At 36.6% G+C, this 26,456-nt stretch overlaps 5 protein-coding genes and 1 pseudogene across 13 annotated transcripts; 3 read left to right on the top strand and 3 right to left on the bottom strand.

The window, feature by feature from the left end:
- Window positions 1–566: 566 nt before the first annotated feature.
- On the bottom strand, window positions 567–5,208 carry LOC145617693 (transcription initiation factor TFIID subunit 15b-like). Of its 8 annotated transcripts, none has more exons than XR_014107775.1 (8): window positions 4,735–5,207; window positions 4,466–4,586; window positions 3,311–4,013; window positions 2,552–2,702; window positions 2,395–2,470; window positions 1,579–1,775; window positions 1,418–1,467; window positions 567–835 (listed from the first exon to the last, which is right to left on the bottom strand). XR_014107775.1 is itself a non-coding variant. In XM_081672432.1 (6 exons), the coding sequence occupies exons 1-6, from the start codon at window positions 4,967–4,969 to the stop codon at window positions 1,676–1,678; spliced, it is 1,386 nt and encodes a 461-aa protein (XP_081528558.1). In that variant the 5' UTR covers window positions 4,970–5,208; the 3' UTR covers window positions 567–1,675. The 8 variants fall into 8 exon arrangements, 1 of the variants encoding a protein (XP_081528558.1); XR_014107776.1 differs by having other exon boundaries at window positions 567–812; XR_014107777.1 differs by having other exon boundaries at window positions 567–803.
- Window positions 5,209–5,517: 309 nt separating this feature from the next.
- On the bottom strand, window positions 5,518–9,213 carry LOC145617612 (glucan endo-1,3-beta-glucosidase 9-like). The gene is made up of 2 exons (XM_081672329.1): window positions 8,786–9,213; window positions 5,518–6,940 (listed from the first exon to the last, which is right to left on the bottom strand). The coding sequence occupies exons 1-2, from the start codon at window positions 9,142–9,144 to the stop codon at window positions 5,845–5,847; spliced, it is 1,455 nt and encodes a 484-aa protein (XP_081528455.1). The 5' UTR covers window positions 9,145–9,213; the 3' UTR covers window positions 5,518–5,844.
- A 1,067-nt stretch (window positions 9,214–10,280) lies between these two features.
- On the top strand, window positions 10,281–14,483 carry LOC145617756 (uncharacterized). Its single transcript, XM_081672506.1, has 7 exons — window positions 10,281–10,491; window positions 11,023–11,143; window positions 11,329–11,817; window positions 11,919–12,140; window positions 12,261–12,333; window positions 13,099–13,206; window positions 13,929–14,483. Exons 2-7 carry the CDS (start codon window positions 11,027–11,029, stop codon window positions 14,294–14,296), a joined length of 1,377 nt encoding a protein of 458 aa, XP_081528632.1. The 5' UTR covers window positions 10,281–10,491; window positions 11,023–11,026; the 3' UTR covers window positions 14,297–14,483.
- A 346-nt stretch (window positions 14,484–14,829) lies between these two features.
- LOC145616121 (UDP-glycosyltransferase 87A1 pseudogene) lies at window positions 14,830–16,598 on the bottom strand (annotated as a pseudogene). The gene is made up of 2 exons (XR_014107605.1): window positions 16,099–16,598; window positions 14,830–15,761 (listed from the first exon to the last, which is right to left on the bottom strand). The product of XR_014107605.1 is annotated as a UDP-glycosyltransferase 87A1 pseudogene (transcript).
- Window positions 16,599–18,323: 1,725 nt separating this feature from the next.
- On the top strand, window positions 18,324–21,879 carry LOC145617809 (mitochondrial import inner membrane translocase subunit TIM22-4-like). Its single transcript, XM_081672559.1, has 4 exons — window positions 18,324–18,693; window positions 19,820–20,010; window positions 20,091–20,163; window positions 21,482–21,879. Exons 1-4 carry the CDS (start codon window positions 18,531–18,533, stop codon window positions 21,565–21,567), a joined length of 513 nt encoding a protein of 170 aa, XP_081528685.1. The 5' UTR covers window positions 18,324–18,530; the 3' UTR covers window positions 21,568–21,879.
- Window positions 21,880–22,220: 341 nt separating this feature from the next.
- LOC145617790 (cinnamoyl-CoA reductase 1-like) lies at window positions 22,221–25,770 on the top strand. The gene is made up of 6 exons (XM_081672540.1): window positions 22,221–22,606; window positions 22,696–22,868; window positions 22,958–23,143; window positions 23,879–24,041; window positions 24,945–25,131; window positions 25,419–25,770. Exons 1-6 carry the CDS (start codon window positions 22,492–22,494, stop codon window positions 25,561–25,563), a joined length of 969 nt encoding a protein of 322 aa, XP_081528666.1. The 5' UTR covers window positions 22,221–22,491; the 3' UTR covers window positions 25,564–25,770.
- The last annotated feature ends 686 nt before the right edge of the window (window positions 25,771–26,456 follow it).

The raw sequence follows: 26,456 nt of genomic DNA, 5'->3' as shown, positions 1-26,456 counted from the left end.
AAATGGAAAACAATTTAACTTACTCTGGTTTTCTATCTCCCTAGCTCATTCTTAATCATAACTCTGCTTCATCACCCTTTGTAATACATTTCAAATTTACAACTTTAGTGACCAAAATCGGTCACTAAACTCACTATAGATCATCAAGTTGATATTTATTAATTGGAAATTGTTTTTTTTTTGGGTAACTTTACTATTGGTTTTTTAGCGATTCTGAAGTTGTATAGTTTGTGAAGACTAAATGGTGTTCACTAATTACATCATAACTTCAATTTGGGCATGAAATCCGGACAAAGGAAGTAAATTCAATTCTATGGACAGAAATTTAGTTTTTGATAACTGATCTCGGATGGAATTGAATACTTTAAAATTGAATATCTAGCCAAGGGCTATGACCCAAGTACCCAACTGTTCTGTATGTTCATGTTGATTTTGTTATGGTGTACTTTGATGGTTCGAACAATTTAATTAATTGATACCGCCGTCCACTTAATAAGAGCCACATAAACTACAAATGAAGAAGACCAACAAAACTGTAAATAAAAGGAAGAGCAATGAGACGCATATAAGGAAGCCAAAATGTACTATAGCTAATTGATATCAACCTTTTGATGTAGCCAGTTATACAATGATTACTAAACAAAGTTCTACAGTTTATATTGAGCACAAAGCTAACTCGAAAAGTAAACTTCTAGTGCTTTTATGCCTATTACGCTTTTGTTAAAGAAGTTTGGCAACCAAAGAGCACGTCTGAAAGCAGCAAGAGGACACCAAGCAAACTCCAAAACACGATTGCATTAGACCTGCCAAGTCTTCAAGCCCATCACTCCATTATCTTCCATATGCTTTGCGCCAGATAGATGTTACTTTGTATCTCAAGTTGTTATTACCAGTTACTTAAAATAGCACTCAAACCAACTATAATTTGACAAGAGAACGACTAAGAAGGCCATACAACCTATAACTATGTACTATCAAGACACAAACATTAACAATACTTGAACAACAAAAGATGAAAAATCAAAGATGGATAGACATCGTTCGGAGGCTGATCTCTCGAGTTTGATCCAATTTCAACTCAAAACCAACAAATACAATTCAAGGACCAGCTGAATGTCACTGCAAGCTTTCAGTTCAATATATGTTTTTCCAATTCCAATTGTTATCTGTAAGAATTTGCTATCTAGTCCTATCAATCTCACCAAAAACTTGAAATTAGTTTCCAGCAAAATATAAAACTAACAATGACACCAAAAAATTCCCCACGTACCAAGCAAAATCCACGACTGTGCTCACAAACCATAAATTCAACCCAAACATGCAATCTAAATCTTCACTATAAGCTAAGATGCAAAGAAAAATCCACTAGCTAAATTTTCTAAACAAAGATATGCAGTCTCAATAAAGCAGCACTCACCTGAAAGTTCAACTACCATAGCAGCAATTTTGAGATTTATCCACTTGCCTCTATAAAAGACAGTCACACAGTTCAAATCAATCCCAACCCTAGAAAAAACCCCTCGAAGTGAACTACTAAAGGAGTAAAGGGGCATTGCTCAAAGCAAGTGAACAACCTACCTCTTTATCTCCTTTTGGGAACAACCCCGCAGCGAGACTACAATAAAATTCCTCAAGACAACATTTTTTCTTAGTACATAATATGCTCGAGAAATTCTCAGTATGGACGAGAACGATTTCCACCATGAGAATGCCTCTCTGGACCTCCATAGTCTCTTTGACGACCTCCACCTCCATAGCCACCTCTACCACCGCCTCTATAGTACAGAAGAAAACATTACAATAAGGACACATTTTTAAAGCATACGAAAAAACATACAATCAAGAGAATACATACGGTAACAAGAGATAAGCAATAACTGATCACACAGGCAAGAAATATATTCGTCCACAAGTGATAAGATGCTAGCACTCTAGCAGCACATTCTAAATAAGACTAATAACAACTTATTTCAAGCATCCTTTGACTGAGTGAATAACTCAGCACATGTCATTCAAGAGGCTGTAAACAAAATTATGTAATTAGCAAACAGCAAGAATGTCATTTTATGCATAAACAAAACACTTCAAAAACCCTCTTAATAAAAGTATTGCTAATATTACTCACTATTTTAAAAATGATATATTATCCCTAATAACAAAACTGAACAGAATGCAATGGGCTCCCCGAAAATTAACAAAAGCATAAAGGCACCAACAAACAAAATGTAAGGCGGGAATGGATGGCCCCATCAAAACGCAACACTTCGTATTAAGTTGGAACCCAAATCCCACTTAATTTTTAATCACTATCAATAGCAAACACAAGAGGATCCAACTTAAAAATACAGGTCAATTCAGCATATTAGCATGGTAAAATTGAGCAAAGAAAAATACCCAAAAGATTGAGGTGCCCTTGGAGCAGACTTCTCTGCCATAGTAACATTGATCTTGTGACCTCTAATATCATAACCTATATAAAAAAAAATCATATCAAGTAACTAAAAAATCAAACTCGAAGCTAGATTAAATGAGACATTGACTCCCAACACACCGTTAAAAAATCCCCTAGCAGAATGAGCTGCTGATGGGTCCTCGTATGACAAAACACCATCACCCTTGTTCTTTCCACTATCATCTGTGTATAGTTTTATACTGTACGGCCACTGATCCTTGTAGCCCCTCTTTTGCTTGATTCTTGCAACCTGAATACCAAACAAGATTTTAACTATTATAATCACCAATTCTAAACCATCCATGCTATGATGTCCCAGGCTACTATTCAGCTATCTCTTATACATGTACATATAAACATGAAGTCCAAACCAGAGGCGAAGAACATATAAAAGGCCATCAAAACTCACCACATTTACAGTATCATATTCAATCCATCATTCAAAACAATATTATCTCTGATTCCGGTACAAAAATATTGACAATGTATAACATTAAAATGAATAACACTTCATCCTGAAACTAAAGATTATGTTCGGAAAAAAAAAAAAAAAAAAAAAACAACAATTAACTTGTACAAACAACGGACAATTAGGGAAACACTGAAAGTTCAACAGATATTTTTCAGAAAAGGGCTGTGCGAATAGTTGCCCTTACAGTATATGATTGATACATAAGAGAAAAGGTGGGGAAAAACACCAGAATGAGAATCTGTTAAAATCTAGCAGAAAAGTGAGGGAGAAGAGCAATTAATACTCTATTTTATAGCAGAACTAGCAAATACCAGATAATTTTCAGAATAAAAATAAAAATAAACAGGAACATTTTAACTTTAGAGAGCAATAGTAACAAATCTTACAATTCCAATGCTTCCAAAAAGTTCTCTAAGTTCTTCAATAGCAACATCCGGAGGCAAATTCGAGATATAAATCCTGGAGTTGTCACATGAATCTCCACAGTTTTCATCACACTGCTTCACTTTAGGAGGTTCAGCAGAAGCAGGAGCATCACCACCATAACCACCACCACTTGGCTGTCTTTGACCACCACCATAGCCACCACTAGGGGGTCCACCACGGCCAGCACCACGATAATCTCCAGAAGCATCACCGCCGTAGCCCCCTGCTGGTGCTCCATATGATGGAGGATAGGAACCAGGCCCACCAGTATAACTAGTAGGAGGAGGGACAGCAGAATCATTCCCATAGACAGGGTTTGCGCCATAAGGGCTCGGTGCAGGTCCACCATAGGAAGGTGCAGCTGGGGGAGCCTGGCCATATCCACTGTCATTTCTACCATCACCGTAAGAACCACCTCTGCTACCTCCACTTCTTCCACCATCATAATTGTTGTCCCTACCTCCACCTCTTCCACCATCATAATCCCTACCCCTATCCCCTCTATCACCTCCATATCCTCCACTGCCTCCTCTATTGTAGCCACCACCTCCACCTCCACCTCTACGGTCACCACCTCCACCTCCACCGCTTCCAGCACCCGCAGGAGCAGGTTCCCCACATTTGTTACAAGAAGTTCTTCGAGCAAAGTTCAAATTCCCACAACTACACAAATTTACCAGTTTTAATTGCTATATGTATATCATTATAACAGTAGCTTTTGAGAAACAACCATCAAAACCTTTCTCAATCCAACAAAATAAATAAATACAGAAAAGTAGATAATTTATTCAACAAGAATCAAACATAACATCAAAAACAACCAAACATGAAACACTCCTCCACCACTCAAAATAAATATCATGATCCAACAATACACCAATTTAATAGCTAATCAGATCATTTATCTACAGCTTAAAACAAGAAAAAGAACAAAACTTTTAGGCGTAATGAGGGATAAATATCGAACTTTCGTACCAATACAAATTATACTCACACTCAACCGGTTTATATAACTAGATTTATCATCTAACAACTTAAAATTATCAATTCGCATGATAACACTATCTTGTATGTAAATTTTAAGAATTTAAAATACCAAAATAAATAAAAATTACCCTGGATTAGGACAAGGCCAATCGCCATCTCTTCCACTTCCTCCACGGCCACCGCCGCCGCCACCACCACCGCCTCTTCCTCCGCCACGATTGCCTCGGTCTCCACCTTGATATCCACCACCTTCAAACAACACAATCACAAAATTGCACACATTATAACATCGAACAACAACATTAACCAAGACAATTAACTAATGAACGAAATTCAAGAAACCCTAATCAAAATAATCGAAAAAACAATAGATTATGAGAAAGATCAAATGAAATACCTCGACTATCAGAATTACCACCATATCCACCACCACCACCACCACCACCTCTACCACCGCCACCATAACCTCCTCCACCACCACCACCACCACCTCTACCACCGCCATATCCACCACCTCTATCACCGCCATACCCGCCACCTCTGTCACCGCCTCCGTAGCTTCCGCCGCCATAACCACCGCCGTATCCGCCCCCGGAAGGAGGAGGATTGGATTCACCGCCACCGCCGTACATCGTGAGACGAGATCTAGGGTTTTGTTAGAGAGAAAATTAGGGAGAAGATAGAGAGAGAAAGAGAAAAGAAGCGGAAAATTGGTAATAGTGGGAGAAGGAGGCGATTATAGTATGTTCTAGTTCTAGGGTAAGAGAGGAAGATAAAAGAGTCGAGTCAGCGCTTTTTGGGGTTTAAACATAATTTCCAGTTTAGACCAGCCAAGTTAAGAGAATTCTACAGATATTTTTGGTCTTTATGTTCTTGAACTTTCCATTTTCATTTTTTATCAAATGCCTTTTTGTCCACAAATACACCCTTGGATTTACGTTTTTTTTAAAAAAAAAACGAGTTTTTCTACTTATTTTCCACAAATACACCCAAACTCTTTATTGCACCTCATTTCCTGTGTCGGACTTTCAACACTTAGATATGGATAAGACAAGATAAAACTTCATTTTGATGTCAATATCATGTACGGAGTAAAATTTTAACCGATTTTGACTAACATAGGTTCCCCCCCCCCCCCCCCCGCGGTTCCACATGTTGATAGAAAATGGAGAAAAAACTATACATGAAAAAAGCTAACTACCAATACTTGAGAATAATACTGGAAGAACGCGTACTGTCAAGATCCAATGAAGTCCTCCTTTCATCATGTTCAGTACTGCTGTGATTTATACAGGGTGAAAGAGCTCAGAAATAACCATGTACAACAGTCATTCAAAATTTGGACAGAAAAACATGCAAACAACTCAGGTAGATTAACCCAGCCTAAACAGCAAAGGAAAGGGGGAGCCTAAGCTTGCTCTCCTTTAACAAAATCTCTAGGAAGCAGCTACATAGAAATAGATGAAAATTGCTGCTTGCCATAGTTCTGAGTTGTGGAGCTACATAATCATATCAGAAATACTGCCGTGCACAAAAGAATCAAGTACATTGTCGAAGGCACTTGGAGAAAATCTCCGTATGCAGTCCGGAGTTGAACAGAAAATCTACAATTATCTACAGATGGATCAACAGTAGTAACCAAACCTAACCCTCCAAATTCGCAGCCATCAGGGCTTTGATCATGCTGCTGATAATAGCTATTGAAAGCATAAGAAATGTTCCCAGGCCAAGTAAGATTATAACATGAGCCCCCAGGAGAGAGGGCACTGCAATCTGCATTGGAACATGCTTCCAAGGCACTTGCTGTAACGTTGCTGAGATCTTTGTTGTCATTCACAACACACCATTTGGCAGAGAGATACTCCACATTTTGAGCATTTACGAGGCTTCTTGAGCCTTGGCCAAAATCAATGTTGTATTTTGCTTGTCCGTCAAAAGTAAAAATTCCCCAATGTCTCTCAAAACCACCATCAACAATGCTTTTTTGATCCTCGTCTAAGAGACTGAGAATGTATGCTTCTTTTGGAGGTTTATGGGGCCTCAATGGAGTCCCTGACTTCTTACGAAGATGGCTCAACAAGCCTTTCATGAATGTTTCAGCTATGGAGGAATTGGCATTAACCACTCCATCTGTGGGCCATCCGATCTGGTCAACAATGATATCCATTTGGGGAAAGCCAGCCCTTGATATTGCAGTTACCAAAGTATCATAGGTCAAGTCAAAGCTATTGTCATAGACCCTTTTTCCATCTTTATGAGGGTGAGAAGTTTCCTTAAAGAGGGAGAAATGAAGGGAGATGTTTTTATTCTGTTGGAAAAGGTGAAAGGGAGATATGCTTGACATAAATGGTGAGTTATGTTTAGAGAGAAATGCAAGCAGCTGGATCATGGTCTTGTTGAGATCAGACCTAAACTGCCCCTTAGAAGGCAGCCCAGATTCTGATTGAAAGGCATCATAACTACATGGAACGACCACCTTTACCTGGTCTGCTATGTTTGCCCTTGTTAGAGCTGCTTGAATGTTCATGGAAGCACCAACAACAAATGGAACATACTGCCCACCATAAGATTGCAGAAATGGACTGTCCCCAAGAGCAATGTACCTGTCAGCAATCAGTCAATAAGTACAGCTATTCACTCACATACAGAGGAAACATAAATATAATGGACATAACACTCCCATTTATAAAATCTTGAGCAACTAACCAGTTGGTGAGTTGGTGGGAATACATAGTACACGTCGATTTGATGTAGCACAAACTAAGCCAGAGAACCAAAAGAGAAGCACCATTGAAATATTAAGAAATCAAGATGTCTTAGCCCTTGCCAAAAACATGGCCACACTCCAACAGTCCAATTTAAAGTTTAAAATGCCACTAGTCTTATCATTTTTCATCGATAACATTAAGTTGCAAAACCTAATAATGTTTCCTCCTAGTGAAATTGTCAAGCAAAGTGAAAAACCGACAGTAATCAACTTTTACAAAGTGAACAATGAATGATCTTATAAGCAAACACCATCAATCTAATGCTTCTATCTACGCCCCTGAATAGGATGCACTAAGAGTTTGAAGGTATTGAGTGCCCGTGGATAATAAATCTTAGAAGCTGGTCATGGAGAAATTGCATGTGGATTGCATCATAAGACCATGAAATTCTTGCCATTTGCCCTTGCATGATGCACAGTAATTTCAGTTTAAACAAGTTCAAAAAGACTTTAAATTCGCTATTCAAACACTTTTTTCTTTTCTTTTTTTTTGCAACAGAGTCAAGCACTAGTTCAGTAGGTAACTTGTATGTTTTATAGGGTCAAACAGATAATAACCTCTGTGAGTCTTTGTAGGTGAGGGTGAGACTATACCTGAAGTCTGAACCCAATCCGCACAAAGTACACTCATTAGAGGTATGGGTAAACATAATGGTGCTCTTACAAAGTACGCCATCATTTGAGACTCTGGATATTAAATTTTTTTCAAGTAGCATATATATTAACACAATTAATGTCATCATAATTCAACATCACAAGTCTAGCGATCACAAAATAAGAAAACACGGTGCCCAATCGTCCGCACTTCTTTTATCAGCCAAGCAATTAGTTAGAGAATGGTCATGGTTGTGGCATGGGCTACAAAGAAAAGACATTTATAGAAATCTATGAGGCACTACTAATGCACACACACCGTAGTTAAATCAATAAAATCCAACATCGTAGTTGCAAGAAATCCACACACACCGTCACACGTGAATAAGTACCATACCAAATTATAGCAACGCTTCTTCATTTTTTAAGGAACAATAGGTGGTGGAGTCATGAAGCATTAACAGTGGTTGGAAGAATGCACACCAACCAAGTTGAAACATGTCTTAAATTACAGTTAACACTATATCATCACTACAATACGTCATTACTATGTGCCTTATATCGATGCTAGAAATGAAGGAGAAACAAGGATGAGAGGAAATCCATCCTAAAACCAACCTTACAATGTACAACAAGTCGATAACATACTCACACTTGTACCTAATATATAAAAAACGCGTCTAAATAGGGAAAAAAAATTACCACATTACTTAGTCACTACAATTATTTATTAATCATTCATATGAGTATCTATCTAATTAAGTGGTTTGCAAAATTGCAATGCCATCTAGCTGTCACTCACTCAAAACACTTCTATTGCATAACATCAATCCCATTTTTTCGCCAATTTTAAGCTCATCTTCCACCCAAAATGAACATGAAATCCACAAATTATGCATAAAATTCTGAGCAAAATACAACACTAAAATAAAAATCTAACAAGAAACAGAACATAGACAAAAACACAATACACATAAAATTATCAAAACCCGTGAAATTTTCTTCAATTAAACAACAAAAATCTCAAATTTGCAACAACAAAAACCCAAAAAAGAAAATAAACCAAAAATAGAAAGAAAAAACATACTGAATTCGAACTTTAGGGGAAGAATCTGAGAGATAACGAGTAAGATTATCATGAACCCAACTCTGAGCAACCTTCAAAGAAGAATTTAACCTGGGTAACAATGAATTTGGAATACCCAAAATGACCTCAATTTTGGAGCCTTGAAGAGCTTGAAGAACAAAAGGGTCAGCTTCAAATAGCCTAACTTTGGTGACATTATTAGATTTAAGAAGTTGCACAACTTTCAAAGGTGGAAGTGGGTGTGAAGAATTTCTTCCCCAATTCACTCCAATGGCTTCTACTCCAACGGCAAGTGTTGCTATTAGTAGCAATTTTGCCACAAAACCCAGATAGTTCTGGTTGTAATGAAGTAGAGCCATAGAGAGAAAGAGTGGTTTTTTTTTTTTACTTAATCATTTATGTATTCATTCTTGTGGGTGTGTGTTCTTTTTTAGAATGCTAAAGGTGTGTCCGTGTGACTTTGGTCCAATTGTTGTTAAATTTTGTCACACTTTGTCTTTCTTAGCCCCGGTAGGCGCTCAAGCATTTAAGAATTAGTCGTTAAGTAAAAGTAGTCTCAACAACATCAATTATAGCTTAATTGCAATTAACAGTACGACCTTTTAACGGGTGTCGCCCATACTATGAACTAAAAGTTTAGGTACATGAAATGACATAAATGACAGTAGAGGTTAAAAACAACACTAATCTACAAAGTATGTTATTTCTCGCACCGGAACCCATATAATTCATGAAAATGACATACATAATCAGATATGAAATAAAATACATGTAAGACAAACTATAGGTTTGTTGTAATAAATTCCACATAAGAATATGTAGAGAGGTAAGGATTCATATTCAGTTTAATTGCAGTTCATTTCAGTTTAGCTCTTAATTCCCTTCTTTCATAAACAGTTCAGTTCAATTCAACTCCAATCAATTCAGTTTAGTTCAGTCCTGTTCAGCTCGTTCAGTAAATCAGAACAAACCCTAAGGCCCTGTTCTCTTCACCTTAAAAAAATAATATTAAGTAAAAATAATTTCAATTCAGTAAAAATAAGTTCAGTTCAGTAAAAATAAGTTCAGTTCAGTAAAATTCAGCTTTCTTAAAGAAGAATTATAATAGAAAATCAGTAAAAATAATTTCAGTTTAGTAAAAATAATTTCAGTTCAGTAAAATTAAGTTCAGTTCAGTAAAAATAAGTTCAGTTCAGTAAAAATAATTTCAGTTCAGCAAAATTAAGGTGAATCAAACAGGGCCTAAGTCAAGAGATCGATACTAATGTCCACACCCTTGTGTAAAAAAAAAATTTTGTTTATGAAACAACAATTTCTTATATAAATTTATTTATTTATTGAATAACTTTTCTTTAATGCTACTTATTTACGAAAATACTACTCCGTACTTGCATTTGAATTTGTTTACAAGTAATAAAAGAAAAAGCTTTACGAGTATTTTTTTATTTTTTTGAAACCAAAAGAAAAAGCTACTTTGGTTCACTGTAATTAGCGGTTTAACTTTAAAGTTCAAAACTCCCCCCAGGCCCCAATCCAACCCAACCCGCCCAAGCTCAGTTCACCACACTCCATCTCCACACTGTAAAATTCAGACATCCAATCACCGGCGAAACTCCGTCACAAACACCGGATAACCGGTTAATCCTCCAAACACCTCCACTGCACGCTACTTTGTTGGTGTTGGTTTCGGTTTCTTCATTGCACAGGTTAGGGTTTTATCTTCATACCAATTTTTGACGCAATGTGGTTGTTATTCACCGGATCCAAGTTTTAAGCTCATAATTACCTCTACAAAATGAAATTGATTTCATATCACATTTCTTTTTTGAATTTGTTTTTGCTTGAATTGGGAATTTGAAAATTGGAATATGGATTTGTGTAGAATGATGTATGATTGATAATGTGAGGTGGAAATAAGTAGGAATCGATTAGAATTATAATGTGGTAAACACTAATTTAGGTAAAAATGCAGAATGTATTATACAATCAGGGTTAGATTATAGGTCAACGTGTAGTGAGATTTAGGTATAAATGTAATGTAGGGTAATTCTTGTAAATTTTGCTGCAATTCTGTGTTTGTTTTTAGTACAGTTAGATCATGAGTATCTGGGTTATAATTTGTCTTGCTGTAGGTTAGAAAATATAGTTAATTTGCTATAATGTGCAGTCTGCCAGTGTACTACAAGGTTCGAACACAGTGATCTCTGAACATTGTAATTGTGTGATTGAATTTTCAGGAAAATGGAGTTCACCGATTCGTATAAGCAGACAGGTCCATGCTGCTTTTCTCCCGATGCTCGCTACATTGCTGCTGCAGTTGATTATCGTCTGGTGATTCGTGACACTCGGTCTTTTAAGGTGCTAGTACTGTCAAATTGCTATTTTTTCCTTTCTACAATTCTACATACTAATGTTTAGACTTTAGACTTATGTATATTAGCTCCTCATTTCCTCAAACTGTTTGCATATATATTGAATCTAATTTGTTTCTCATATTTCTGCTCTCAACTAAACACGGAATGTGTATCACTCTTTCCGTACAGGTGGTGCAATTATTTTCATGCTTAGATAAGATAAGCTACATTCAGTGGGCTCTTGATTCTGAATACATATTATGTGGTCTCTATAAGAGACCGACAATACAAGTATGGTCAATAACTCAACCTGAATGGACATGTAAAATAGATGAAGGTTTAGCTGGTATTGCCTATGCTAGGTGGAGTCCTGACAGTCGTCACATACTCACTACTTCAGACTTCCAATTGAGGTTGACAGTTTGGTCACTGTTGAACACTGCTTGTGTACATGTAAAATCACCAAAGCATCCTGTCAAGGGGGTTTCATTTACCCGAGATGGCAAGTTTGCTGCAGTATGCACAAGACGTGACTGCAAAGATTACGTTAATCTGTTATCTTGTGATACATGGGAGATAATGGGTGTTTTTGCTGTTGACACATTGGATTTGGCTGATGTTGAGTGGTCACCTGATGATAGCTCTATCGTTGTCTGGGATTCACTTCTTGAATACAAGGTATGTGGATACAGTTATTCCATTACTGATGATTATAAGCCATGTCAAATTATCCACTTTTTTGGTACTGAGTTCATTCTAATGGAAATCACTTTGTACAGGTCCTGATATACACGCCTGATGGACGATGTTTATTGAAGTACCAGGCATATGAAAGTGGTTTGGGTGTCAAGAGTGTTTCATGGTCTCCTTGTGGTCAATTTCTCGCTATTGGAAGCTATGATCAGATGCTGCGTGTTGTCAATCGTCTTACATGGAAAACTTTTGCTGAATTTATGCATTTGCCTAATGTTCGTGGTTCCTCTTGTGCAGTCGTCTTTAAGGTTACTTTTAGAACCTTCTCTTTACAATTCCTAACTCTAGGTGTTTGGATAATTATGCCATTGGATACTTTTTTATTATTATTATTTTTTTATTTGTGTCCCTGCAATTGTCATTTTCAGGAGGAAGATGAGCAGCCTCAGCTTGATATTGCTGGGTTGTGTTTGAGTAGTGATCCTTATGACAGCAATTTTGGTAAGTTAGCTTTCTCATTCTGAGCTATGTTCTTAAGACACCTTACATTTCTGCTTAGAGAACACTCAAAAGGACTTCAGAAGAGCCTGTTGAGTAAATAAACTAGACGTGTCAACGTGATATAGCCTATAAGCCATGGATTACTTTTCAACTGCCTGTTGTGGTGTAGCATATTGTTCCAAATATCTTCAATAAGGAATTTCAAATATGTGACACTCATTATCTAAAAGTGTCAGCAGATAACACCAGGAGTTCAACACCCACTATCTTATCTTCACTTCCACATTCCTTTCATTTTTCTCGTCTTCCTCCTGTTTTTGGGCTTTATGAGCAAGTTCGTAGTTTTCAGACCAATCTATGTTTCTCATTGCTGCTTTGGGCCCTGAAGTGTAGTTCTGATTTCTGACATGCTATTTTTGATATATATTCTCCCGCATTAGTTCTTGGAGAGGTTTCAGAGTTTAAATCAAATCTTAAAGTTGAATGTTAAGTGTTAGCTTTTACCTTGGTTTTATTTTAAGTTATTTTTGTTGTAGTAGGGTAAACGTCTTCTAGGCACTTTGTTGGTAGATCTCTGCTTGCATATGAGATGTGACCCACCCTGCAAATTGTTAATCATGATATTGAGATTTTCTATGCAATACCATGAAAATTATCTTATCTTGCAAATAACATTTTAAGAGTTTAGGTTGGAGCTTATTTGGTTTTTAGCTATAGCATGGATTTGTCATTTCTTCTAGTGACTAGCCTTTTATTTTGAAGCAGATGTTACAGATAGACAATTAGGAGTTAGGTACGAAGTAGCAGATCTACCAATTACTTTGCCGTTCCAGAAGCCTGCCATGGACAAACCAAACCCAAAACAAGGCATTGGTAAGCTCATTTTTTCTGCTTTATTATTCTATATAACCGAACTGTATTTCATCTACGTGCAATTTTCTACGAAATAAGTAACATAAAATATTATGAGGCATGCTTCTGGTTTTCTGATGGCTGACATTCCTTCATGTATACAATTTGATTTTATGAGGCATATTTAAGTTCATAGTTTAACCTGATTCACTTGTTCACCATTCTATACCAATCAAGTATATTGAAAACATACAACTTTCTGTAGACTTAGAATAGTTCTAAGTCTACCAACCCATCATCCAATTAGTCAGCATACTCAGCAACACTAAGAAATCTATTGTTTCCTAGATTGTCTTTATTTCCACTTTATTAATACCTACAGAGTTATTGGTGATTTTAGGTCTATAAAGTTCAACTGTTCATCATTACCAGTTGTTGACTGTATATCAATTTCATACATTGCATGTGAATTCAGTTGAACAATCGTTTGTGTTTTGTGAATATTTTTGGTCTTTTGCACATGGCATGAATAGACTTACATTTACAGGGATCCGGAATAGATTCCTTATTGTTTGAAGATTGCACATATAAAAATTGTGCTTAGAAATTCATTGGAGTATAGTAATGTGAATGATGACCATTAATTATCTCAGCACTCAAAGCTTCAAAATTCAAATAAGGAAACGACGTTTCCATGTTGATTAAATTGTAGTAAATATTTCACATTATCAATCTTGTTGCAGGCCTTATGGCTTGGAGCAGCGATAGCCAATATATTTATACACGTGATGACACCATTCCAACTACTCTCTGGATATGGGATATGCAACAACTTCAACTGGCTGCTATATTGCTGCAAAAGGAGCCCATCAAAGCTGCAGTTTGGAACCCAACATCTTGCCGCCTTGCATTTTGTACAGGAAGTTCGCATTTGTACATCTGGACCCCTTCTGGTGCATACTGTGTAAGCAATCCTCTGCCACATTTCACCGTAGTTGATTTGAAGTGGAATTCAGATGGCAGTTATTTACTTCTCAAAGACAAGGAGTCGTTCTGCTGTGCTGCTCTTCCCATCTTGGCAGAATCTAGTGATTATAGCTCAGATGACTGATTCCTTTATCTGCAGGTAAATTTTAAATGTGTAGCAAGTTTGTATGCTTAGGATATTGGAATATCTTTGTCAGTGCTCACCTCTGAAATCTAACTGGAAATGTGTAAAAGGTCTCAAGATCATCTCAACTAAGTTTAATGCAAAGTTTACATGAAAAGTTTTGTACCTATGGGAAAGTATATTGCATGCACATCTTACAATCTATTTCTGTGCTAGACTAGTGCTTCATTGTGCTCAGATGGGGTCTGGAGGAGCTTAGATGCTCAAGTAGGTGCAAATAACCTTTTTTTGTGATGAGACTATTCTTTCATACTAAGCTACTACAATCAATTTTCAAAACATAATCATACATATGCAACCTTGTACTCAACTCATTATTTCTCAAAATATGATACTCAGTAGTACATCAGCAGCTTTTTTGTGAACAAATTGACTTATTAACCAGCTAGCTATTTTCATACGGAGTATTCAGAAGTACAAAGCTTTTCTTATAAAATTCAATTTGTTGAAAATTTGAATCATTATTGACAACCTTAGGAAAATGCTTTTGACGTTTTACTTAAGAGGCTATTGATGAAAGCCTCAAGATCAGATGTAGCAGAACCTACATTTACTATTGCATTTCTGAAGGTATTTTGTAGCTCTTTTGCTCTGTTAACCATCTCTTTCCGCTTGTCATTTTCTGGGTCCATAAATTCTCTTACAAGTTTGGCTATTTCATGTCGAGTGACTAACCCTCCCTTCTGAAGATGATCATTCTTTATCACACTCCATCCAATCTCCATATTATGTACTATCATCTTGCTATTAAGAAGTTGATCCCAAGCTATGGGACAAGTAAGCATCGGAACCCCAGAATAGATACCTTCCGAAGTAGAGTTCCACCCACAATGCGTCCAAAATCCACCAATAGAAGGATGACACAACACCCTCAATTGATCACACCATGGCACTAGGAACCCCATTTGATCACTGATGTCATCTTTGAAGCTTGAGGTATTATCATCACCTCGTATTACCCACAGGAATCGAACACCACTTTCTCTAATCCCAGCAGTTATCTCTTGGCTTTGACCACTTGAAATCGAAAGAAAACTCCCTTGTGATATATACAATACTGAGCCTCTTGGTTGAGAATCCAGCCACCGGAAGTAGTCAAGCCTGTCATCTTCATAAGAGGCGCTGGTTTCAATTGTTTTATTACCCAGGCTCGAGTACGGTATCATTGGACCAATGTGGTAGAGTGACATTGATGGATATCTTACTTTCAGGCTATTTATCGCTTGCTCTTCAAACTCATAGATAGATGTAGACAAAAGGTATTGAGCATTGTGTATCGGAAAATCTTTTTCCAACATTTGTTGTATCACCTTCCTTCCAGCATCTCCTTGAAAGGATGCTGGTAAGTCCGCAAGAGTTACTGAGGGAAGTCCCGGAATATAATCCACTACCTCATTTCCTCTCTCTATCATACAAATTGAAATGTCAGACCTCTAATTCAACAAAAATTTTGTGTACATTTTGTTTGAAGTAATTAGTCTACTACATTGAATAATATTGGTATTCTTATGGCTTTGTTTAGCTCAAATTATTTGACCAAATATTTGTTTATTTCAAAAATGAAATTATATGAATATACCAAATTAAATCTGATCATGTCACATTATTACGAAGCTAATGATATTTCATTTGATAATTGTATGTCTTAAGTATTAATGTGTTATATCAGACCAAATCAGATCAAATAAGAAAATTCTTATTAAGTCAGGCGATTTAAACATAGCCTAAGTTGAGTATTATACCTGAGATATCAGCATCAGGGATATGACCATGTTGGACCAACAAGTCCAAGTGAGAGAGAACGGTAAAAAATGAAGCTGATACAGTAACTAATGACGCTACTGGTATATTCCTTTGATTGCCAACTCTGATGACCCAACTCAAGATCACGTCGTAGATTATGGCAGTTGGAGTCAGCTCAAGCCGATCAAGTAGCTGCTCGAAGGGGTCCTGAAGCTTGGTGAGTACAGCTTCTATGAACCCCAATACATCAGCACCTCGGCCAGCTTCTGAGGGGATTACCTGTGGAAGTGCAGCAAACCGGAAGTTAGCTAGTGGCTGCTGCTGGAATTCGGAGCTGAGGAAGCCAAGCCACTCTTCAGTAACTACAAAAGTGATGAAGATATCATTGGATTTTGACAAGATGAGTTTGCAGAGGTTTAACATGGGGTTTATGTGCCCTCTCCCAGGGTATGGCATCGCCACTACGTGACACCGTTTGTTTGCTAGTGTTTTCTCCATTAGTAATGAAAGTAGGGTGGCGCCGATGGCCGGAGAAAGAATGTTTGGTTGGCTACTTGGAATGGAAGGGTGTGTATGGAGTTTAGATCATTTCATTCTATTGTAAATTGACTGAGATTTAGTTAGGTAGGAAATAATCTCTATTGACTATCCTATACTAGAAGTTACTATGAATATTTGTCCTCCAAGCTCAGGATATTACACAGGTTAATTCCATTTGAATTAGTGGGCTAGACTGAGTGAAACTATGTTACATCATTTGATAATGTAGTAGACTTGTATTCTAGTACAGACGTACAGTTGCCTATAAGATTATATAGACAAACCCACAAATAATAATATCTATACTTCTATACTATATATTAAAAGGCGTTCCTTTTAAAGGAACGGTGCCACGTGGCACTCTTCAACGTATATGACAACAAGTCACAATGCCACGTCAGCGACACGTAAGCTTGCGACTTCATTTAACAAAATTAATAAAATATGGTTTTATCTAGTTTCGAACCCTCAACCTCAAAGAAATAAATGCTACACACTTACCATCTCAACCAACTTTTATTAGTGTTTTAAATTTTCACATGTTTTAAAATTATATATTGCTTTTAAATTAGAGGTTATTTAATTTATTTATTTTTCACAAGATTGGAAAATAAATACATATGAAATAAAAAAAATAAAACCGTAACATCCGAGACAACGCCCAAATCTCACACTAGCTATACAATAGTTGAACATAATTATCAAATTAAAGAAGTACAAACTAGCAATCCGGGGCATCGCCCAGGACACACACTAGTTAATAATAAAATAACGTGTTAGTCTATATAGGCTGCATTAGTGCTTGAATGGAATAATTAAGTTCAACTTTTCATCATGATCATTTATTCATTTTGTCAACTTCAATAAAAAAAAAAATAATTGATGCGGAGTAACTTTAAACCGTCTTGTAAACTAATTACTGGATTAGCAATAATATCATCTTATTACAAGTAATTTGTAACATTAAGGGGGTGTTTGATTCATCAAGTTAGAATGGATTGGTATGGAATCCCATACTAGAGAGTTATGGATTCTAAACCCATACTAGTTCAAAATTGTTTGTTTATAATAAGAATGGATTCTATCCTTCATTAATAGAATGGTTTTGTGAATCTTATGGGGAACGCTGGGTATGAGATTTCATAGGCAAGGGGGGAGTTAGAACCCCTTGGGTATGAGATTCCATGACTAAAAATCTCAACCAAACAAAAAACTAGATGGAATGGATTCTAACTTCATTCTAATCCATTCCAAATGATCCAACCAAACGACCTCTAAATTGTTTCATATCAATTACGAGTACTCCGTATTGTTTAGGTGTTAATTTTATTTTCTTTCAAAAAAAAAAAAGGTGTCAATTTTATTTATGGCCTTGTTTGAATAAGTCCATCAAATTTGAAAAGGCAAATGACCAAATAAAATGAGGACCAAGGCCCAAGAAACACATTAAGGGTCTGTTCTGATTGATTGAACTGAACTGAATTAAACTTATTGGAGCTGAACTGAACTGAATATGAGAGAGGTAAAATAAAATAAGAACTGAACTGAACTTATTAAAGCTGAACTGAACTGAACTAAAAATAAGCCGAAGAGAACATGCCCTAACTGATAATTCTTAGGATTTCTCGTGGTGGGTACCAAGCCCGTCTGAAACCTGAAAGGTGGTCGGCTAATCTCGCGCCCTCTCCTTCTCTTTTCTAGCAAGAAATACATTTTCCTGAAATACGCTCGTTCTCAACGCAGGCGGCACCATCTTCATCATTCTTTCATTGCCGAGTAACAATTCAAGAAGAAAGAGAATAAAACAAGGGAAATACATTATCCCTCTTCTTCTGGAATTCCATGATTCTTGAGTTGACTCGGAATTGAGTTGAGTGAAATCGAAGCATCAATGAGTAGCAATTCGGAAGTTGAATCTACAAACGCTCCGAGTGGAGCACCACCATTACAAAATCCCCAAATACAAAGCATTCACCTTCCTACCGCTGAAGAAGTTCATGGCCAAGACATCTGGAATAACTGCGCTGTTCGCAGTGTTGTCAGTGGTGTAATGGGTATAATTCTTAAGTTTCATATCTTTCATTTTTGTTCATAATATTTGGATTTTATGGCATTTTGGGAATCTGGATTGTTTTGTTTTTTTGCTTTAAGTATTTGATCCGTAATTTTATTGGGAAGTTCAGTTCTTTGGGTTTTTAATGGTAGTGCACACCAAGTGTATGATGAAATTCCTGAACCAAATTAATCATTTTCATAATCTCATGTTGCTTCGGTTTGACAGGAGCTATAATTATTGTGCTAAATGGTAATGGTAATGTGGGTTTGTTCAAAATTTCAAATGGCTAATTTTGTATTGAGATCATAATGATATGAGTTATAGAGTATGTGGTATAGTGAAAATGATTAGATGGACGTGATTTTGTTACCATGGAATAATGTGGAAAAAAGTGGTAGATGAGTGGAAACAAATGTGTACTTCCTACGTATAGAAATAGTTGGCATTATGCTAGTGTAATTTGAATGCATAATGTGATGATTTGAAGAGGTAGTAATTGTTATTAAAGATTAATCTAGAATTCAAGTGATGTTGTATGTAGAAAGATTTTGCAAAATATCAAAGATATGTGAGGTAGGAATATCTAAAAACATGTAATACTTAGGCTGTATCACTTGTATGTGTATCGGTTAGGAGGTGAGCTAATCAAGAGAGCTCCACCAATGGTTGATAGAAACTAAGGGTTCTATCAAGAGAGTGAGAGACATTTATAAAATTTTAAAATTGTTGTATGACATTTGGGTCTATTAAATTTCTGCGTATGCCCAATTGCCTAAATTTAGTAGTTGTTAATGACGATGTGTTACTTATGATATGCTTAGAAGCATTCTAGGTAGGATATTAATTTGTGAAAGAATACTGATTTTGTTATCATTCCCATCTTATATAAGTATATTATCTAAATGTCTCTATCCAAAATAACAGCAATGGTATTTAAGTGGTTTGTTGAAATGTAATCTGTGAGAAGAATGATAGCGAACAACATTCTGCTTTCCTTTAGATTATGTATTTAGTCAATGGTTTTGTAGTTATCAGTATGTGGTGCTATATGTAGCTTTATACCACTTCAGACTTGGCTGTCTTGAATCTTGATGGTGTTGCTGCTCCTTTTGCAAATTTTGTAGGAGGTGGGCTTGGGGTGATGATGGGGATATTTTTTGCGGCATTAGAAAATCCCATCATGCAAGATACAATGACAGCTAGGCAGCAAATTGCTTATACTGCAAAACAGATGGGTCAGAGGAGCTGGGGTAATTGCAAGACATTTGCATTGATGGGCTGTGTTTTCTCAGCTGCAGAATGTGTTGTTGAGAAGGTACTTTCTTATTGGAGAATATTTCATGAGTGACTTTTACATACAAATGTATTAGGGACTAAGTATTGCTTTGACTGAAGTATCGGGCGAAACATGACACCACAAATACAGTGATCGCTGGATGTGTGACCGGAGGTGCAATTTCGGCAAAAGGTTTGACATCAACATTTTATCTCCCTTACACTCACATGGTTAATATTTGTTGCTGTATCTTATTGGTAGAGTTATATATTTCAGTGATAGAGTTGTCTCTGAATGTTTATTATTTATATGCCTGATGGTTTAATTCATGTAGTGGCACGTCTGATCAAATTTATTAGTAGATTTATATGAGCTTGGGTTCATATCCTACTTGTCATTTTTATGTGGGGATCCCTGGTGCACAACAGCTTCTTTCTTTGTTACTTGTAGCATCCCTTTTTATTTGACCAAAAGACAAGTGTTTGGACTTGTTCCACCAACAATATAGTCCTTGTGCTAACGTTCATACATTATAATGTGTATTTCATTGTTTTATGATTTGGAAGGAGTACATACTCCATAGAAGTATCAAACAAGTTCCCCTCGTAGGCTCATGCGTCATGCCATGAAAAAACAGTACAAAAACTTGTTCGAAGGTTCTAGATGATTTGCTTGGATGCTTGATTACCCATAACATATAATTGATAAATATCTTTACCCGATGTTATGGAGGGTCCCCATCCCAGTATCTGCTGGGTCCAACTTTTTAACCCCACCTACGGCAGGAACCCGGGGCTGGATGCTGCTATTAAGAGACATGGTTTCAGTGCTCAAGTCCCCAATGTAGAAATGTATGCCAGCATGTCTTTGTGTTGGGTTTATGATTTTTACTTTGATTTCACCGAGTTTAGTTGTATGTTTGTTGGGTTCAGTGTGTTCTTAGTTTTTCTAAGGTAGGTGATACTTTCCATATTTTCTATTATATTATAGTAATCATTCTGCCTCCATCTTATACTCACTTCTTTTATAGTTTTACGTATAATCCTGGACTCATAACAAGCTTCCTTATTAGACTTGATTCTCTTGAATATTGGGTAACTTGGTATGCACTTGATTTCCTAGACCTTGCTATAAGGAATCCTACTTAGAGTCTTGTTGTTGCTGCTCCTCTCAGTTCTCTGTTGTGTGGCTGGGATTTGTATAAGAAGAGGGAGGGGGGGAGGGGGGGGGGGGGGTGGGGAGGGGAAGATTCCAATGAAGAGTTGGTTGTAGGAGGAAAGAAATGATTCTGCAATGAGGTTATGTGATTTATGATTGTACTTGTTATTTTCTCAGTTCACATACTAATGATGTCTTCCGTTGTAATTTTTACTGTTCTAAGAATTGTTTGTTTTTACTATAGTACGCTCAATCTATCGAATACCAGATGCTGTAGTTGTGTCCTGGTATGATTTATATATAGATCATTTAATTTTTGTTTTGTAACTTACCCTTGCCATGTATATTTTAGGTGGTCCTCAAGCTGCTTGTTTTGGCTGTGCTGGCTTTGCTGCATTTTCAGTTGCCATAGAGAAGGTGATGGAGAGATATGAATGATTCAACAGCATGTTGCGAGCAATCTGCATCAGATTGCTCTGTACTAGAGGGCTGATGCCCGTTTAGGTAGTTGCTGATTTTTATAGTTTGCTATACATCTTAGCCTGAATGTTCTCTTGGGATCATTAACATATATTATTTCATAATTCCTATAATTTCTCAGCATATTTTTTATGTGACACTAATTTAAATTAGTGGAATACCAATTTTATTTTCTGGAAGAAGGTGTTGTCCTAAGTATGTGCTTGTGACATTGTATTAGTACGAACTGAAATAAAGTTTCTTGAAAGGTCATTGCTTATATGATGCTGATGAATTTAAAGCATGCAAATGCGGTAACTTACAGACATTACAATTTAAACCCAATTTGAAGCACAAAACGAATTAAGCAAAAGAATATTGACGTTGGTGCAGGTTTAGGTAATAGAGATGTAATTGCCTTAAAGAAGCATGAGGAGTTTTAGCTTTGATGACAAATATTTGCATTTGGTAAAAGCACAAGTGATCTATGTACTCCGTACTCTAATTGTTCATCATTATTTTAACTCTTTATACCCGTGTTGTATACTTGTACGTCTACATCTATTTGACTATTTCCATGCAATCTACCCAAATGTAAGGACTACCACATTCCCACATTTCACATTTGCTGCTACTCGCCTACTCGGGGCAAAAAAAATATCCAGTAGAATTTGAGTGATGTGCGTAGCTAACGACACTTTACACACGGTTGACATTAACACTTACTCCGTACACACTAGTAGCACGAGCAACAACTAAGGCCCTGTTCTTTAGAGCTGCTCTGCTCTGCTGAAATCTGCTTTGTTCTGCTATGCTCCTCTACCCAGAAGCTCAAAAGAACAGGGCCTAGGTGAACTAACAAGGTTCGAAACAACCACACTCCCAAAACTCTTTCCAGCAAAAATGTCCGACGAAAAAGTGGTATGCGTCACCGGCGGCAGCGGCTACATTGGGTCACAGCTAGTCTCTCTCCTCCTCTCTCGTAACTACACAGTTCACGCCACTGTCAAAGACCTCAGTTCGTTTTCTCTCTCCTCTTCTTCATCACTTCAATTTCATCAACTCTTGAATTTCGTCAATTAACACTAGATTTTTGTTGATTTTCAGACGATGACAAGGAAACGAAGCATCTAGAAGCTCTAGAAGGCGCTGAATCTCGTCTCCGATTGTTCCAAATCGATCTTCTCGATTACGATTCCATCGTCGCCGCTGTCTCTGGTGTCTCCGGCGTTTTTCACCTCGCTTCCCCGTGTATTGTCGACGAAGTTCATGATCCTGAGGTTTTGGTTTTGATTTTGATTTTTTTGTTTGATTTTGTTGATGATTGATTGTATACTTATGAAAATGGAAAATTTTGAGTGATAAACAGACGCAATTGCTTAATCCAGCAATTAAAGGGACGAATAATGTACTGAGAGCTGCGAAAGCGGCAGGTGTGAAGCGTGTGGTTCTGACTTCTTCTATTTCTGCAATTACGCCGAGTCCGAATTGGCCTGCTGATGTTGTCAAGGGAGAAGATTGTTGGACTGATGTTGAGTTTTGTAAGCAGAATGGGGTAATTTACTTAATTTTAATAATCTATGTTAATTTTGTTCATTTTAAATGATTTTGTTGCTTTTGTGGTGTGTTTATGCTACTTTATAGTTAAGTTAGTTGTTCAATTATATTATAATTGCGGATGACCGTGTTTCTGGCTATGTAAGCTCAATGGTTTCTTTGAAATTTATGGTCAGAGTTGTTAAGATAGTTCAATGGTTTACAAGGATGTTATTTCAGTTTGATTATGCAAACTATATGCGTTTACAATCTTTACATGGTATAAAGTATACTCTCTTATGGCCTTATCTAATTTCATTTGATCAAATTATTGTTAGACTATAGGTCATTTTGTTGTATTAATGCAATATTCTTTGTGGAGTTAAAATCTAATACAAATTTGATCCAATGTAACTGAAATTTTGGTATGTGAATTTAAAATCTGTACAAAATTGATCCAATGTGACTGAATTTACAGTAATATGGATCTGTTGGAGTTTAGATTTTAATAATATTGTAAAAAAACATTGAGCAATGCTTAAATAAAAATTGCGGGTTTGGTTTTAAGATTTGAGTATATAGGCTGTTAAGGTGATTCTTCTAGTCAAGAGTCAAGTCTACTGGTTATTCTATTTTGTTATAACATCTCTTAGTTTCGGATATATGTTTACTTTCGACTGCGACAGAATATGTCTTTATTGGTTCTTGGCGGTGTTGTGCACTTGTGCTAACAAAAATGGATTTCTTGTTCTAGTTATGGTATCCACTTTCCAAGACATTGGCTGAAAAAGCAGCTTGGGAGTTTGCTAAGGAGAATGGTTTGGACATGGTGGTGGTAAATCCTGGCACTGTGATGGGACCAATTCTCCCACCCACGTTAAATGCAAGTATGCTAATGATACTGCGCCTTCTTCAGGGTAATGATATCTATCTGACCACATTTTACATGTAATTCACCAGCTTGATATCTTCTACTTTTCTATTCATATGTAACCAACTTAACAATCTCTATTGAGTAATGTTTATCTTGAGTAGTGACCTTCACAAACCATGCCTCTGGCACGATTTAGGTTTACTTGTTATATGAAGTGTGAATGTGAGGTTATAAGTCTTGTAGTGACACAATTTCTGTTTCTTGAAAAATTAATGTTGTATACACCTTGCTAGACCATGCACTGCTAGGATGTTCTGTGAGGTAACTGTTGTCGTGTGTCTTGTAACCATTATAATCTCAAACTTTATGCTTGTAAGTCAACATATAAGGACAGTAATTAGAAAGAGAGCTTCAAAAGCTGCTTGCGGTTCAAGCAACTCCATCCCTCTCACAGATTAAGGACCCCTAAGTTTAAGAAAAGAGAAGGTAAATTGAAAAAAGAATTCCATTAGTTTATTTTTGTATTTATAATTTATTATTATTACGCATAAAACTCCTTGTTTTAGTTATTGTATCTACTTATGAGTCATTTGCTGTAAAAGGAACATAAGAGTTTGCTAAAGAGAATGGTTTGAACGTGATCGTAGTTAACCTTGGCACTGTCATGGGGCCTGTTCTCTCACCCATGTGAAATGCAAACAATTTAGTGCTTCTTACCATATTGACTTTGCAGAGATTCTTCCGCATCAGTCTTCTTACAATTTTCCAAGTATAATTTGTTTTCTTATGATCTATGGAGTACAGAATGAAACTAATATTAAATTTTGGTCCACGTAGCTAGTCTTTTCAAAATTAAACTCTGTTTCAAAGTAATGAGGGGAAATGACTCAGACCTGCTTGCATTTACAATTCAAGATCATTATTCATAGTGTTTCCGAAATTGCAGGCTGCACTGAAACATATGAAAATTTCTTTATGGGATCTGTCCATGTTAAGGATGTAGCACTGGCACACATTTTAGTATATGAAAACAAGTCTGCTACTGGAAGACACTTGTGCGTGGAAGCTATATCACATTATGGTGACTTTGCTGCCAAAGTGGCAGAGCTATTACCGGAGTATAATGTGCCAAGGTAATTTGCTATACTATCACTAAAGTAGCTTGTTTACTGTATCCTTTCAACTGTCTGACAAGCATTCTACCAAATTTCTTAAGCTGTTTCCAATAAAGAAATAATAACCTAGGTCTTTAGGTTCTGAGACTGCTACCTGAGTTTGTAATCTTTCCATCACAAGTTTGTAATATTACAACTATCTGGAGCTTTACCTATTAGTAACTAGCAGTTTCTTAACCTCATGACACCTCTTCTTTATCATGAGATTTAAAATTTAGGCCTCAACCCCTCTTCCATCTGTACAGGTTGCCAAGAGATACACAGCCGGGGCTGTTGAGGGCCAAGAATGCATCAAAGAAATTGATCGATTTAGGCCTTCAGTTCATACCGATGGAGCAAATAATCAAGGAGTCTGTTGAGAGCTTAAAGAGCAAAGGATATTTATCTTGAACATGTGTTTTAGAGTCTTTCCTTATTAGCCCTAAGATCAGAAGCTATGTCTTTATAGGCCCTGCAGCTAATAGCCAAGTGTTTGTAGACTGTAATATGATGTTGTACTAGGTGTTCTAGCAACCCTAGATTGAATTAGAACTTGTATTGGGCCTTAACATTTGAGAGTTCAATTCATAAGAAATAAATATATGACTATTATGACCATACAGCTTCATCGAGTAATCCTGCTACCTAATCTTTCTCTACTCTCTATTTTCTGCTTCATATCTATCTGCTGTGTATATTTTATTTAATGTTTTGCAGAACAGTAGCATAAGCTGTATGTATTGTAACCATACAGCTTCTTCGAGTAATTCTGCTGCCTGATCTGTCTCTATGCTCTGCTCTCTGCTTCATCATTAGCTGTGTATCTTTTTATTCTATCTTATACAGAACAGTAGCATAAGAGTTCCCCAGTGTTTTCTAGAAGGTACAGGCTGTTCTTTGCAACTGATTTAGCTCAAAACAAACATGAGGTAGTGCATTCAGTTTTGGAACATATATTTTCCAAGAATAACATCTCACAATACTGTGAAGTAGTGTTTTTTAGGACTTAACTAAGATATAAGCTTTCGTGAAAGTGGTTTCGACTAGGATAGAGGATGTATGCTCTTATTTGGTATATAAGTTTTGAAAATAACATGGTTATTGTTTTCTTGTTGAAAATAGTTATGAAGAAGATAGCAAAACATTACATTTCATCAGCTTCCACTTATTTCAGTACTAGTTTTAGTAAGTTGAAGATGAATGGCATGCTGTTACAATTTTATTTTTCCAAGAGGATGCATCATTTTTTTTACAAACCATAGCTGCATTTACTGTCAAAAATTGAAAGGTTATTCCTATTCCGA

This window comes from Chenopodium album, chromosome 26 (assembly GCF_948465745.1).
Source record: "Chenopodium album chromosome 26, dcCheAlbu1.1, whole genome shotgun sequence".
In the NCBI taxonomy this organism is placed as follows: domain Eukaryota; kingdom Viridiplantae; phylum Streptophyta; class Magnoliopsida; order Caryophyllales; family Amaranthaceae; genus Chenopodium; species Chenopodium album.
Note: the sequence above shows the minus strand (reverse complement) of the source record. Positions and strands in the feature narration are given on the sequence as shown.